Source organism: Haemaphysalis longicornis, unplaced genomic scaffold (genome assembly GCF_048455015.1).
Source record: "Haemaphysalis longicornis isolate Haplotype H1 unplaced genomic scaffold, Haemaphysalis longicornis Haplotype H1 scaffold_9, whole genome shotgun sequence".
In the NCBI taxonomy this organism is placed as follows: domain Eukaryota; kingdom Metazoa; phylum Arthropoda; class Arachnida; order Ixodida; family Ixodidae; genus Haemaphysalis; species Haemaphysalis longicornis.
This window is the reverse complement of record NW_027526460.1, coordinates 154,214,398-154,230,159: the sequence shown is the minus strand read 5'-3', so window position 1 is coordinate 154,230,159 and position 15,762 is coordinate 154,214,398. Positions and strand designations below refer to the sequence as shown.

Below are 15,762 nucleotides of genomic sequence, written 5' to 3'. Positions count from 1 at the left end.
TGATCAATTAAATGGTGATAGGTCGGCATACCTTGCCTGCCACATGGCACTATTGCGAACACTGATCAGAATACCTCTTTAATTACACAAAATGAACCATGTATGTTCCGGAGAACAGGAATTACATAGTCTACTAACGTGTAACACACTCGGACTTCTTTGTTACAGAACTATCCTTCACACCATAACTGCTGGAGATTCGCCGCATGAAGTGAAAATCGTGAGCAGCCCTGGTAAGCGAAAGAATCTGTAAATTGATAAACATGAAGTAAACAGGTCGAAAGGTAATAATTTACTGCGAAAGCATTATGAACTAGTTATATTGAATCTCCTGCTTCTCCGCGATTTGAGAAACAAACCAGAAGATGGCGCGTTACCGAATACAACTTCGAGGAGTTGTGTGGTTCAGTATTGAGTCTTGACACGTGCCATGGTGATGAAATCCGGGTTGTTCCTAAGGCACCGATACAACACATCTCTTGTTTCCTATGCTTCGCCCAAACGCTGAAAGGTTCTGTGCTGGTGGACAATGATTCAGAGCATGTGACGTCATGTGCCACATAACTACTCAGAGTTTCTATCGAAGGTAAAATTCTGGAATGCGTCTCTAGCGGTTTAATTGCCGATGCCTGCAGGGCGCAGTACATATTGCTTTCTTTCCAGAAAGCACCTCCGTTTTCAGAAACAATATTTCATTTTAAACAAGTTCGATGCTGTAATTGGCTTTTGTACCTGAGAGGTAGTTTAGGTGCTTAGATAATGTGAGGTATGAGTCTGGGTGCTTACATTTTAAAAACAATTACTATGGTGTTCATCGATCACACGCACGTAACTTCCATTATGGTTTTAATGCTGCTTGCAATTTCAGCGTCACTCTTGGTAGGTATCGGCATAAAATGCTTAGGCTGCTTTTGAAAATGCTGCCAAAGATGGCGGGATTTTGTTTTTGAAATGTACTACCACAACGTTCGTTCATTGGGCATGTATTGGGCACTGGCATTTTGGTTGAGACCTGCCCAAAGCTTTTGGAAGAAACTTTACAGAACACATCAATTATTTGACTAAACCAAGGCTTGCTTTATTTTTTGCTGCAGCACGGGTGTGCGTTGTTGCATTATCTTTTACTGGATTTGTTTTATTTTCCGCTGTATTTGTATTGCATGATTAAAATGTGTAAGTGCCTAAGTTGAGTTCAATGATATATAAATGTGACTCGATGAAGATAATTTTTTATTAAAGGTGTGTCTATAGCGATTTTATTATCACATGATACTTTTTCAGTGTCTAAGTGGTTGTTACAGATAAAGAAATATAACTTGTAATAGATAATGTTAAAGTTTGTTTCGTACCTATTTGTTATACCGAGGGCATGGATTGCCTGCTGCCTACACAGGAGTTTTCTTTGCCGAGGTTGTGGAGCATGCCCTTGATATGCCTTTTACTACAGGGAGCTCTGGTTTTCTAAATGAAAGCTGTTACCTCTTGGTCCAAGCCGGCTGGCCTCCCCGTAATGCAAATAAAGCTGGCTGGACTAGACTTGAAAGGATTTGGTAGGAGAGTTCTTTTTATTCTATTGCGAACCTGTGGTGTTACCATCATATCTTGGCACTGATATGTGACCACAAGCTGAAGGGTGCTAAAAATAGGACACAAATTACCAGCGGCAATATAGGCTTAGCATTCGCAGTATGCGCAGTTGAAGGTACATTAATAAACGCAGCCCTAATGTTGAGCTAGAATGACAGGAAGCTTTTTTTTGAGCGAGTATATATGCCTTGCGACACAAAATTGGCGACACAGGCAGCTTAGCAGCGGAAAAAGAAATTATAAGTGGCAGATTGCAAGGACAAGTACGGAATGAAAGCCCAAAGGCTTTGCTTAGTTGCGCTGAAAAACAGTAGAATAAACATATGGTCTGCAGTGGTCTTGGATGCAAACACTAAAATTCTTTTGAATAATTTCGACGCAATCAAAACGGGGCCTTGGTGCTTGTTACTAATACGTCTACGCATAATTTTGGCGTTACGGGTTTAAATCGCTGTGCTTCCCTGCTATATGGTTATTCTTAACACGAACAGTGCATGAGGAATTAGCAAAAGCCCTCCTGCCACACACGTATGCATCAAGAGGAAAGAAACAACAAGAAAATTGGCGAATATTCGTAGCGCAAATCTGCATTCCAAACGCTATATATGACGTCCAAACGTCATAAGGGGCATAAATGTTGAAAACAAGTTGGCATCTATCGATTGATTAATGTCAAAAATCTAAATACACTATTTTTGCGCTATTAACATTATTCAACAAACCTCATACCGAAGATGGACAATTTACTGCTGCTCAAAACCTACGCTTCAATCGCTCCAGTCAGCCTAGTGCCCTAGACCTCATAAACAGCTGCTTGCCGAGATAAGGCTATTTTACGACCTTGCTACCCAAGCGGGACCATATCCATTTCTTATGTTGGTTTAATTTGATTTTGGTCATCATCAATTATTACCCTCTCACTTATGCCCGGTGGCAAAATAAACGCTCTTAAACAATGCGCATTCCGCCAAATAGGACGGGCCTTTACGCTGTATGCTTACCTTCCCCTTCTTTTCCTGTTTTCCTCTTTTTCCCCATTGTTCTCCTTTCCCACGTCTAAGATAACAAACTACGAAGCAGCCTGTTTAAAATTCCTGCCTTTCTTTTACCTTGTTTCCTTTCCTGCTGTAAACACAACCCAGACTGTATTTTTTATTCAGTTTTTGTTTTTGCTTTGTAATGATCAGGTCGAGCTTTGCAACTTTTCGTGTTTTATTATTGCAGAACACATTCCTACTATAACGCCTCACTGAATATGTAGGCATGTTAATTAGCAAATGACAAAATTTAGCCCTTGCCGGAACGGGAACACGTATAACGAAAGAGCAAAGAAATGAATACAAAAGTTGTCATTACAAGGAAATAATGGCTGTTGGAGCTGTTCCCAAGCAAAGTACCCGTCACTATGGGAATCCTTTAGGATGACTCGACGGAACTGGGAAAACGTGCTTACCCTTCTTTTTAAATTGCTTTTGTAGTTCTGTCCTTTTCTGCGACATAGGTCAATCAATTGTTCCAAAGTTGTCGAGCAGTTTGAATCCATTTTGTGTAGCACAAATTAACAAACATTTCCAAATCAGGAATCGTAGCTCATTAGCTTTGGAGCTTGCTGCACAACGAATTTTTTTTACTCAAGCAAAAATGTTCCAAGCAACTAAACTATAACTTCAAAGTTCTGTGTATTTCAGATCCGGAAAAAGTATGGACAGCTACTGTGCCGTTCACCGACCAAAAAACCTGCTTCATCCTCAAGGGTCAAGATATCAAGAATGGTAAGATACCTGAGCGCCCATTTAGCGTTATCCGCCAAACAAATATGCGGCCTTGCCACAAACACCGTAAAAGCAGGCGAAACGCGAGATAACAAATTGGTGATCTGTCTGACGATTTAGGGGAAAGTGCGTGCCGTGCAATACATCAAATGCGCTAAATATGCACTCTAATCACATTATTTTTAGGAAGACTGCGTCAAAATGTTTCGTATCAAAAGAGTTCAATCAGTCCTTTCCTAGTGTTGATATGGGTATATTTACCACAAATACTAGTGTTCATAAAGTAATTATCTATGTATACTTTGTTTTAAATTACATTAAGTGTAGGGATGAAATTTAGGACAACGTCTCCCCTGTTAGCTGAAACAGTTGAAAAAAGCGCCGGCCAAGCCCGTTAGAATTTGTCAAAACAGAGTTTGCATCACTAAGTGAAAAGTTATTTTGCAATAACGTGGTAAATGTTAGCCGGTCACGGAGCTAAACAAACAGTTCCATAGCTTCGCTGAATAATCACCCATGAGTATATTGCAACAGCTTAAGGTTCCAAATGGCGAATTTATGTTGTATGCAGTTAAATGTTTAAGTTATACTTGGTTTTAGGCTAGTTGGTGTCACATCTTTTGAAAGGGCTGTGCTGTGTACTGTTCACTAAAACAAACACAAATAACGTACACTTCGTTGTGAAGACGACACCTTGTGCCGTTTTGATGACAATGTGTACGTTCTCTTGCTTCTGTTTTGGGGATAGTACACAAAGCAATCCTTTCAAAACGAATTGCGAGACCTAAAAGCTCAAATTATATTAACACGTGAGTTCTGTGGAAAATGTATGCTTAATTATTCACTCTTGGAAAGATATAATCGATTCGGTGAAGTTTCTTTCTCCTGCTTGAAATATTACTACCCTTTAGGTATTGATTGGCTGAGGTGAGCGTTTGAAAATATTCCTTTATATGCCCCACTCCTTAAGTAAAGTGCCCCAATGCTGATGTTGGGTCGCAAAATCACGACGGAGGCTGAACTGTTGTGATTTGGCGCTCTACAGTTTTCTTCTAAATTCGCACACATATAGAGCATCCGTCGTTATGCTTAAACGCACATGGTGTAAGAACAAAGATGATCAGTGGCTGTAGTAAACCAACCTAATTGTACCCAAATAGCAGGCATAGAAAGCCCAACGACAAAAGTTCATTTTCTTTACCCCCCTCACTGCACTGCTCGGCATGCGACTCTAGACACCGCAAGAGTCGAAACAAAAAGAACCATTTTTACAATGCACGAATTGCACGTAACTGTTCAAAGCTCGAGGAATGCAGGTGGCGCCGGTGCACTCTCTGGCAGGTTTTACATTATCAACATTAAACAGGCGTTTATAATTAGTTACCACACCCCTGTACACACCAATCTGACATTTTTGTGGCGATGACGGAACCATGACTGAAGTTTGTCGAGCAGCGAGTTTAGAAGAGCTTCGTCAGCAGAATTTAATACTACTTTATAACGCATGGTGTCATCGGCAAACAATCTCTATTTTACCGGTACATCAATGCGTAATATCATTACGTCAATTAGAAAACAAGAAAACCAAGAATAGACGCTGGTGGTACACGAGACTGAACTACACGGTCCTGAGAACACTCGCCATCGATGACACCACTTTGTCACCGGGAAGAAAAATGGGCATCAATCTAAGCAAGGAGACAGTTGTTATTGAAACTGCATGAAGATTTTTACATTATCGTGTTGTCAAAACATTCTCAACGGCATTCTGAAACAAACTAATCTGTGAGATGCCCATAGACTTACGAGTTCACTTGAGAAGTATGGAAGCACAAGCGCATCGCGATATGAAAAAAAAACAAGTATTGAAAGTTCAGCCCTTTGTGTCAAACAAAAAAAAAGACGCCTTTTCTATCAAAACTGATTTTTCTGGGATATTCTTTCAAAATATCGCATGTCACTCTGATGTGTTGTTTACAAGCGGAAATACATGCCCTCAGAGAGATATAATACGTTTCAGACATAAAACGTAGCGTTTTAACACTTTCTGTGTTTTTTTCAGTATGCGTTCTCTGGGTCAGCAGTGATTCTATCGATAACGTCCCGAAGCAATGCACCCAAGAATATAACAACATTTGCGGACGAGGATTTTTGCTTCATGACAAAAGCAGATGCGGCGCAGAGTCCGGACACGCTAGGAAGGGGTAGCCAACAGCGGCTGCCGAGCAAAGCCTGCATACCCACTGAGGCTTGCCTCACAGATTTACTCTGCATTAAACACTGAGCCCAACAAGTCACAGCAGCTCGTTGCAAATCGTCTTCGAATGGGGAGATACAAGTTTAGGAAGAATGTATTGCGCCATTAAAATTACAACGGGTGGAGAAAGTGCAGCTGATGGCAGAATGCAACGAATGTCTTTTCAATAATTTTGGATTATAATACGGCTTCTCAATACATTGATTTCAATAAACATGTGCAATTAGAGCCATATCTAGGCTCTTTTGCGCGAAACCTTTCGGTGTTTTAAGTGCCATTGTGCTCGAGCATGCACACAATTCAAGTACACTACCGTTTTTAAGCCACATCGGTTGAAATTAAGCGATCACCAGCTCAAAAACTCCTTCATTCGGTGAACAATTCCGCCAGTATCATAGGTCGCCTTCTTACACAGAGTAGTAGATTTAAACTTCGAGAGTGTATTTATTTAATTATTTCCCTATTTATTTATTTTTTAATTTATTTATTTATTTATTTATTTATTTATTTATTTATTTATTTATTTTAAATATTGCCAGTCACATTTTGAGACCATACCAGGTGCCCAGGCAGCACAGGACTGTTCGGCCTAAAACAGGCCGGTGTACTTTGGCCGGTGATTTTCTGTCCGGCCGTTTTCCGGCAGCCATGTTCGGCCCATGTCCAAATGTAGGCCTTTTGGCCGTACACGGCTGTTCTCCCATGGCTGTCCAACGGCCAGTGTCCGTCGGCCAGTCGGCCGGCTTACGGTCATACGGCCAGATTCCAGCCGTAGGGCTCCGGCCATTCCAAAGCCACCCGTGTATGGCCGAACTACGGCCGCCGGAGGACAGCCGAGATGCGGTCGTCGGACTCCAGCCGGACTAAAGCTACCGGAAATACGGCCGTGCTAGGGGCATTGGAGTTCAGCCACAGTACGTTAACTGTACTGAGGCCGGTCACTGCATGTCGCGCAAGCAGATGACTCATTCGCGCAGTGCAGAAGCAGCACAAACCCAGCATTTTTGGTCCAATGCAGCCACATCAAAGTGAGCTCGCGCGCAACCACCAGCCGTCAAGCTTTCAGCGCAGCCTTGCTTAATTACCAGCCTCAGTTGACAGCAAAATTCATTTATTAAACAGTGCTCACAAATTGTCGTTCCTTTAATTGCTGTGCCTCTTTTACATCCGAACACAGAAAATATTCAGTTCTTTGTAGAGCTTGAATAGATGTATTGTCCAGGTCCTGATATCCTCTGTGGGGCGGCTTACCTGTAATAAACGGGGAAAGAGGAGGGGGGGGGGGCGGAGGGCGCAAACTTTAGTGGGTTGAATTTCAGAGATAAATTGTGCCGTTTTAGCCAAGTTCTTTTAGGGCAATATTCCGGAACACTTTCATGCTATGACTACATAAACTATTTTTATAACAGTTGCTTGACCAATTTTGATGTATATAAAACCGGCATGAATGCCTTTACGAAGCGTTTTGGTTCTCAACAAAACACTCAGGAGCATTGAATATAACTCCTTCACAAAAAAGTATCTCCAGTTATTGCCCATTTTTTTTGAAAAGACATTATCTACTCGATCAGCTTTTCTGATGATCTTGCGCAGGGCTGATCCTAAGAAGGAGCGAACAGGTGCTTTCATTTTCAATCTATTTTAATGTTGTTTTCATGAGTATACGTCCACACCACTTAATAGTCCAAAAGAACTTCATTTTCTTTGAATTTCATACTACGTACAAAAAATTCTAGACGCGTTGCGAATGACGCCCTGCTTCAGGTGGCTGCAGTTGTATCCCTCTGTGTTCACGCAAGGAAAGGCGTAAAATTAGAGTTACATAATTTGTTTCAAACCAATAACATAGCAATTGTAGCATGCATACAGAAAAACCTTGCATAGTGCAACGAATAGGGCAATAACTATTTTATTGGTCAAGGTTGAATGCGTAGGGTTCTCAACCCGTCGGAGGCAAACTTGCGCCTCTGGAAGTTTATTTATTTATTTTTATTTATTTATTTATTTCTTCATTGTTTTATTTATTTATTTATTTATTTATTTATTTATTTATTTATTTATTTAATTATTTATTTATTTATTTATTTATTTATTTATTTATTTGATGCCTGCTTGCCTTTTCATGCATTACAGAAGGGAGATACATAACACTAAGCATTAAATATGAGACAAAATAACAAAATAATTCTACAAAGCGCACTGAAAATCGTCAATATAAAGAGTTAATGCAATCATACGTGGAAGATAATTACACTGCAGTATTGATGTAAAATAAAATGAATCGCACAAGGCGTCACCTTTAAAGAAAAGTTAATAATTTGCTTTAAGCTAGTGGTCTCACTTTGCGATATGTAGAATGGCGATTGGATATACTTCTCCCCTTCTACTCCAGTTTATAGATATTACGAAAAAAGTTCAACCTGTGGTTTCCTGTGATCTTTCACGTCCTGCCATTTCAATTTACTTTTACTTTCTCTCATGCTAAGTTGAGCGTGCGAATTACCTAATACGAATCGCACTGATATATTCTGTATGTTTTCGAGCGTATCAACCAGCTCTTTGGTGTAGGGATCCACGAAAACACATGCGTACTTCAAGATTGAGCGCACATGAGTGAAATACGGTTGTTCTTTTCAGTTAGATGGAGGTTCACTGAAATTTCATCTCAGAAACCAAAAACATATGCAGCTGTAACTTTTATGGTGTGAATCTGCCTATTTAACCTCTAACCACTCCCTAAATAAACTCCTCGGTATTTATATTCCTCGGCCGTTGTCACAGGAGCATAATTTACGGTATACGTATTCAATTGGAATGAAGGTTTTCCTGTAAAGGTGCCGTTAACACACTGTTTAACATCCCAAAACTTTTGTGAATCAGCACACCAGGATGTTATTAAAGTCGAATAAAGCTGCAGGTATACGGAATCACGTTCATTCGCTATAGTCCGGTAAACTACACAGTACTTTTGAACAAAGGTATAGGGCCAATAGTAATAACAATGCAAAAACCGATTCATTCAGTTCATAGGATAAAATGTACTACGCAGAAGCCGGTATGGAACACCATCATTTGCTTTTTTTGCAGTCCAAGAATATACAGTCAACCACTTTAAGCTTATCTATTGCAAGAGCCAAATCGTGCGTAAACTCAACAATCAGCGTTGAGCAAGAAAATCCTGACAAAATTCGTGTTTGCTAGGATGCTGGCGATTATGTTTAACCAAATGAGTCATATCCCAAGAGTAGCTAAGCTCACCTTCAAACATCGGAACTAAATTAACAGCTAGGCTTCGTCAGTGACAAGGCTCTGTTGTTATCGCAAATTTAAAATAATTTTAAATTAACAGCTAGGCTTCGTCAGTGACAAGGCTCTGTTGTTATCGCAAATTTAAAATAATTTTTTTTTCTAAATAGGCAGTTGTAAAATCCCATGAAGTAACATAGTGCAGGGCATGAAGTTGATCCTACCAATGCACGAGCGGGTCTCTTCTACGTTTATCACCAACAACATAGTGCAACATTGCTTGTCGCAGTTTAATTGTAAGCAGAATAACTTGCGCTTTTTCTCGCACTTGCCTTTCTTTGGTGGGGAGTCCTTCACATGGTGGTGGTTTAGCTCCTGCGTAATGGCCGCTTGCTCGACGCCCTTGAAGGCCAGTTATTTTGGTCAACCATCTCCATCTCGGATCGGACATCTCTGCCGTGTCGATGTCTCCAATGCTCTCTATTTCTTGAGGGGGCGAATAGCCTCGAGCTGATGCGTCGACGAAGCCGGCGGCAGAGGCGTGGTAGCGGCGATGACTGGCGACGCCTAGCTCACCCGTCGGTGTGGCACAGTCTTCTTGTGGCAATAAATGACATTTCGATGGCCTAAAAGGTTCCCTGCTAATGTCCAGTGAGTCCTTGCACCTTGCCCGTTCACCGAGAACACTCATTACTGTTTGACAAACGATGTTCATTCATTTAAAACCTAGAAACACGGAGCGGATGAAAAACGCGTCCCCGTCGTTCGGCTCCCTAACGGCTTTTTCTCCCTCCAGAAAAAAACCGGTCGGTCTCCTTCCAAACACGTCTGTGCATGAATTCTCGGCGCCCAGGCGCGTGCCGTTGTTCGGCTGTATGCCGTTTGCCGAAAAAATGACGTATAACCAGATACCTTACGTAGGCCAGTCTCCTCTTGAACACCGGTTGCCAAATATTCTGTGGCCATTCGCTTGCCGTAATTCGGCCGAGGACAGCTAACCGAAGGAAAAACGTATATTCTGGGGCCGTACGTCGGCCGGCATCCTTCATAACACTGGTTGCCTGAAGAAAACGAATTCTCTACTGCCGGACGCGCGGTTAACCGTTGAAACAACGAATGCACGGCAGCCGCGATCCGGCCGGTCTCCTTTCGAACACCAACTGCCGCAAGAATACGCATATTCTGTGGCCGGTCGCTTGCCGTGCTTCGGCCGATTACCGCTTCCCGAAGAAAAAACGGATGCCCTAAGGCCGTACTTCGGCCGTTCTCTTTCTCAACATCGGCAGCCGTAAGAGAACTGAATATCTGGCAGCCGGTTAGCTGCCGCTGTGCGTCCGGACACGGGCGGACGGAAAAATACCGAAGCGCTGGTTGCCGAATGTTGGCCGTTCAACGCATGATCAGTGGCTGCCAGAACCTGGATGCTGGCCGGATATGCCAGAAAGCGGCCATAGACGGGCCGGTCTTGGGGCACACTTTCTGTGCCGTCTGGGTGGTGTCGGAAGTACAGAGCCGTCTTGAGTGGGGTGCTCTTGGTATCGCTACCATAGCAGGTGGTATCGGTATCGTCTTCGGGTGTGAATATAAACTCTGGTTATGGCAGGCAAAAATTACACAAATGAACAAATCAAACCGGCTTTTAAAATTGTGGTTGTTCTGTAAGACCTCAATCCTTCCACGCTTGAAATTTATGATGCAGCATTAGGAGCCCTGAACGCATAGCATTTTATACTTAGCTGTTCAGCAACCACTGAAAGAAAGAGCACAGCCACACAGTGGCTGTCCCAGCCCTAGGGAGATGGGAGGTTGGGGGCCTATACTATCTTGATGGGACTACTTGCTCATGAACACACGTTGGTGGCTTAGCTTAGAGAAAGAGAAAGACAGAGAGAGAGAGAGAGAGAGAGAGAGAGAGAGAGAGAGAGAGAGAGAGAGAGAGAGAGAGAGAGAGAGAGATACGCTTGTTTGAGCTCGTTGAAGTGAGTGTGGTTGCCTAGTCCGCGAACCCATGAGGTGAGCATAAAGCTTTCCCTATCGATGCCAGGAGTTGTTGGTCGTCCAGATGGCGTCTGGTAACAAGGTCTTCCCACAGCTCAGGGGTGGAAGAGAGGATTGGAGAGGTGATAGTTTCGAATTGTGCTCATAGTGTAATATATAAGAGGTAAAGGTCTTAGTTGTGAACAAAACTGGGATCCAGCAGAACACTGACATTGAAACATACGATGGAGGCGCAGTGTGTGAGAAAGAATGTTTGTAGCCTGCGGAGAAGCGATTATTCTTCCTTTCAGAGTGTAGAATGAGGGGAAGAAAGTATAGTCTGTCGGGCCGGTAACATTGCATTACGTCTTGATATCTTAGTCGCGGGATTGGCGATATGGTCTCCCCGGAAGCCTGGAGAGATGGAGCGGGGGCTTTCTGATGAGCAAATTTCTCGCTCGCCAGCGTGGAATGGCCAGGAGTCTAGATGATCTGGAAAGCCGCCTTGATGTCTAGAAACACAGCTACTGTGATCTTTTTATCTTTTTTGCAGCCTTTTGCCGATGAATGTCCCTCGACAAAGCAGTAAGATTGTCGATGCTGCTTCTTCCTTCTCTGAACCCTGAAATCTCTGGGGGATACACGTGTCTGTCCACAATATCCCTGACCCAGACGAGTCGCTGCAGCACAATTTCCTCAATTACCTTCCCTATGCCGCTTAGTAAAGCAAGGGCGATAAGAGTTGCTGTCGGTTGGTGGTTTTCCTGGATTAAGGACTGCTACTAGGCGACCAACTTTCCAGCTTGCTTCGACGCGGCCGGTCTCCCGCGACTTGTAGAAGGTAAGCAACTGCCGGAGGGCGTTACCGCCGAGATGTCGGAAAGCTGAGTATATAACGCCATCGGCGCCTGGCGAAGAAGGGAGGATAACGGACGCTTACGCTGAGATAAGCTCGTGCAAAGTGAATAATTCATTCATGAGCGTGGAGAGCCAATCGGTCAGGACTTCTCAAATCACTGCAGAGCTCCGGGGAGCTGTAACCTTGGCGCCAAATTCGTCACCTACGTCCAGTGCACTGACGCCACGCTGGAGAGCTATTGATGGGAACGGATGGGCTTGACTCGATGTTGCGCTAAGGCTGTGGAAAACTTGCGAAATGCGAGTCAGCGGTTTGCGGGGATCAAGCTTGGAACGTTCGCGATGCTGCGCGCGGGCTCCGCCGAGCCTCCTGGGCTTCCCAATCCACGCGCTACACATCTTGGCTCAATGGCTGCAGCTGTCCCTGGGGCGCTAGGCCTACCTTCAACTTCTGATGCTCCACAGAGTGCGCCTCTCCAACCTCCTGGAACTTTGCTGTCTACGTGGATTGCACCAAAGGATGAGATTGATGAACTTGGTGTTTGGATGAGATTGATCAAGCATGATCAACTTGGTGTTGGCACACCCGACGGGCGGAGCACAGGAGCACGCACGATATTGCTTTGTGAAGAAAAATTAGACGGGTGTATACGTGTACTTACTGCAGGTAAAGCTTTTCATTTCGCTAAGCCACTACCGCGCTGGTGTTGTTCTCGCAAGCGTCGTCATGACTGTGGCTAGGATGGAAAAGCGTGTTCGTACCGTCTACCTCGTGCAGAATCTCTAATTCGCGTCAGTTTTCAGAAAAGGCGTAAAACATGACTAGTTCTAGTGTAGGGGATGCACGGCGATGCTACTGCTTTCCGCATCCACTTCATTCCAGCCGAGCAGTATTTGATAATAGCCGCCACTCGAATCGGGCGCTAAAAGCAATCAAAAGCAATTCTGCCCCGGAACGAGCCCTCGGCGCTTTCGACGCCGAAACCGAAACTGATTGTGCAGAAAAACCCGAAGCCAAGTGCGCATAATCGCAAATCCTTAAGTTAAGCCAAGTTAAAAATCACGAGCGGACGTCACATAATCTGCTCTATGGGGGTTGAATGACTGCAGCACCAGTGTCCCCTCCAGTTTTAGGGGCGAAGCTCCTAAAGCCATGGTTCTGTCCATCCCTTGTGTCTCGTAGTACGTGACCGCCGCATGCTTTCGGAGATGTCGCAAAGTGGGCCGCGTTGCACGCGCAAGAACCGGCTGCAACTGGCAGCGCAAACTCGGCACCGGGAGCGCGAGCTTGTCTGTGTTCGCCAACGGAGGCGCGAGCGCACGTGCACTGCGAGGGGGAGATCACGCAAGAGATCACGCCAGGAACGCAGGCAGTCGTTCTCGGAGATCGAACGAGACGCAAGGACCTTTGCTCGTTTCCTCTCGTCTTGTTCGGGCACAAGTTCACCCTAAATAAAAGTTCTTTCTTTACCGTTGTGTCCCACCCAACGTGACAAATTGTGGTGGAGGTGCGGGGTAGTCCTCGATGGCGCGGGGTCTTTCACCAGGTCTGGGCCTGGGAGCATTGACTCCGAAAATAAAAGTTGATTTGTACTATGTACGCACACAGTCTTACGTCTTTCTTAATGATGTAATGGGCGAACTTTCACGGGAGAGTTACGGTTAACGATGATCTCCCCCTCTCGAGCTTCGCCCCACTTATCATCATTCATTCCGTGGATATGGCGTGATTTTTAGTATGAAACTCTATTACTGAAACCAGAGTCCTTCAATGCTTTTCTGGTCACGAAACTTCTCCGTAACGCTATGGGAGAGCTTCATAAGGGGACCAAAGCTGCCGCGCGGTGGCGCTACAAGTCCGGTGAAGGCGGCTTGGACGGCGGCGGCCGCATTTGAATTGCGTTGGAGCGCGAGCTTGCTGGTGTTTGTTGTGTGATATAGCTATCTACACTCATCACGAAGGGCAAACTATGTGAACTACCATGCCTCTGACATGCTGTGTACCTGGTTGCCGCTCTAGCTATCGAAGTACAACGGAAAAGGTTTCGCTGTTCTGCCTCCAAAGCGACCGCTAACAACGCGACAGGTGGAAACGAGCCATTCCACGACAGGAAACGGACGCTTTCAGCTTCGAGTCGAAGGCCGTTCGTGTGTGCGAGAAACATTTCGATCCTACGGAGATTATTCGAGCCGATGAGTTCAAAATAGGTGGGCAATCTGTGCTTCTGCAGCGCGATGAGCTCAAGCTCCGCGTCGATGTCATATGCCGGATATTGGAAAACCTGCCGGCGTATTTTACGAAGCCCAAGCCATGGTCGCGCTCACAACGAGAAAATCCGTCTGCAAAATGTCGTCGCGTTTAGGCGCTGAAGAACGATGGGACTGCAGCTACTGTGATTTTGGTTATCCAATCAGAGATTTTGAATTTGGAAAGCGGAGCATGGCTATCTTTGGCTGCATATATGTTTTTTTAACTTGACCACCGCGCTTGCCCCAGGGGCTAAGGCGTAGTGCTGATAAGCCCAAGGACGCGGGTTCTCAGCCTCTTTTCTGATGGAGGCTAAAAAAGAAAACGCTTGTGTGTTCGAGATTTCGGCGCAGGTTTAAGATACCTGAGTGGTTAAAATTAATCCGCAGTGCTACACTACGGCGCGCGCCCCATTGCTGGTGTAGCGTCGGCACGTTAAACCTCATAATCAATCAATCAATGTTTTTTATCTTGTCATTTGGGTGGGAGGGGTGTGACAGGCACTGAGAGCGGGAGTTTTTATCTGTTGACACCCTATACCTATGAGGACAGCCGAGAAAGTCGCTCAAGACTGTAGCATTCGCTCCTACCCTGGCCCCTCCGCGTGCCCATTATGCTGCTTCCCTTGTGTGAGCATTTTTTTCCTGCTGTCCACGCTCACTTTCCGAATATCGAATATTTTTTTACATTATTAGCGCGCTATAAAATAACGCAAACAGAGCGCTAACCCAACTTGCTGTATGTTTGCACACCTATTTGCTCAGCGCAGCATGCCGCCCAGGGCTTAATGCAGGTTTAATTATGGGGCTAGTAAACTGAAATCATTCAGGCTGCTGCAAAGGCTAGTCAAAAATTGAAAACGTCAGATGTCCGCCTTCTCAAAGCGAGAACGTAGCGGTGCCTGCCGCAACGAACGAACACTGCAACATATACGCCTCAGTAACACCCGTGGTCTTGCCTCAATTTCACAGCTGAGCTACGCGACAACAACTGACTCACAAACATGCACACTTCGCTCGCGTTTTTACAGGAAGAAATGAAGAGCAGATGAAAGTAGGCGCGTTGCTGACGGAGAAACAGCCGGCCCGCAAGCGTCGTCGCCCGCCGGCGAAGCCTTCACGTTAACAGGGGCGATCCTACCGCAGCTTTTGTCCCTGAATGAAACTTCGGCCGGAGTTTCGTGACCAGAAAAGCATGCTGAAACTAAGCAAAAAATTAAAGCCGTTCCACTCAACGTGAAAGCTGTCGTAAATGCAGAGCAGTGATTCGCCATAACGGCCTGTGGCACCGTTATCCGCTTACTGCTACTACCCATCACGCTTTTCGCCTCCCTGTCTCACTTCTCTCTTGATGAATTGAACGGAGGTTTGTGCAAAGCAGTTCAAATTTCCCGCCTTCGCAGTGCTCGCGCGCCCCCTGCCTGGAACGAACAGCGCGAGCGGTTCTCGCACGTGCCGGCACCTTACTGCGCAGTCCAGAACGCGTTGTTTTTGGCGGTCCCATCTACCCGCGAGGGGGACTCGAGTAAATGCATCGCATAGGGGGTGGGTGTATTGCGTTAACGTTTAGTGTTTGAGGAGTTGGTGGTAGTGAATGCGTTGTATCAGCAGCTTCTTTACGTAGTTTCAATGAGTCAAGGATATCAGGCGCGTTCGTAGCCTCCCATTCTGTGTCGGCTCTGTGGCGCAGTGGGTAGAGCACCATGTACATTGCGTTCCACCCGCAGGGTCGAGGGATCAAAACCGGGCGGCGGAAAGTATTTTTTTTATAGTGTAGGGGGAGGGGTGCGTACAACGACGGTGCGGACTACGACGGAC

The 15,762-nt window shown here is 45.0% G+C and overlaps 1 protein-coding gene across 1 annotated transcript in view; it reads left to right on the top strand.

Annotated features, from left to right (window-relative positions):
• Positions 1–5,836, top strand: part of LOC144152122 (uncharacterized) — a 31,240-nt gene extending 25,404 nt beyond the window's left edge. Inside the window, exons 3-5 of the mRNA XM_077683334.1 lie at positions 169–233; positions 3,276–3,359; positions 5,422–5,836. Of these exons, the coding sequence (XP_077539460.1) occupies positions 169–233; positions 3,276–3,359; positions 5,422–5,567 (295 nt within the window). The 3' untranslated portion in view covers positions 5,568–5,836. The remainder of the gene's footprint in view (positions 1–168; positions 234–3,275; positions 3,360–5,421) is intronic.
• The last annotated feature ends 9,926 nt before the right edge of the window (positions 5,837–15,762 follow it).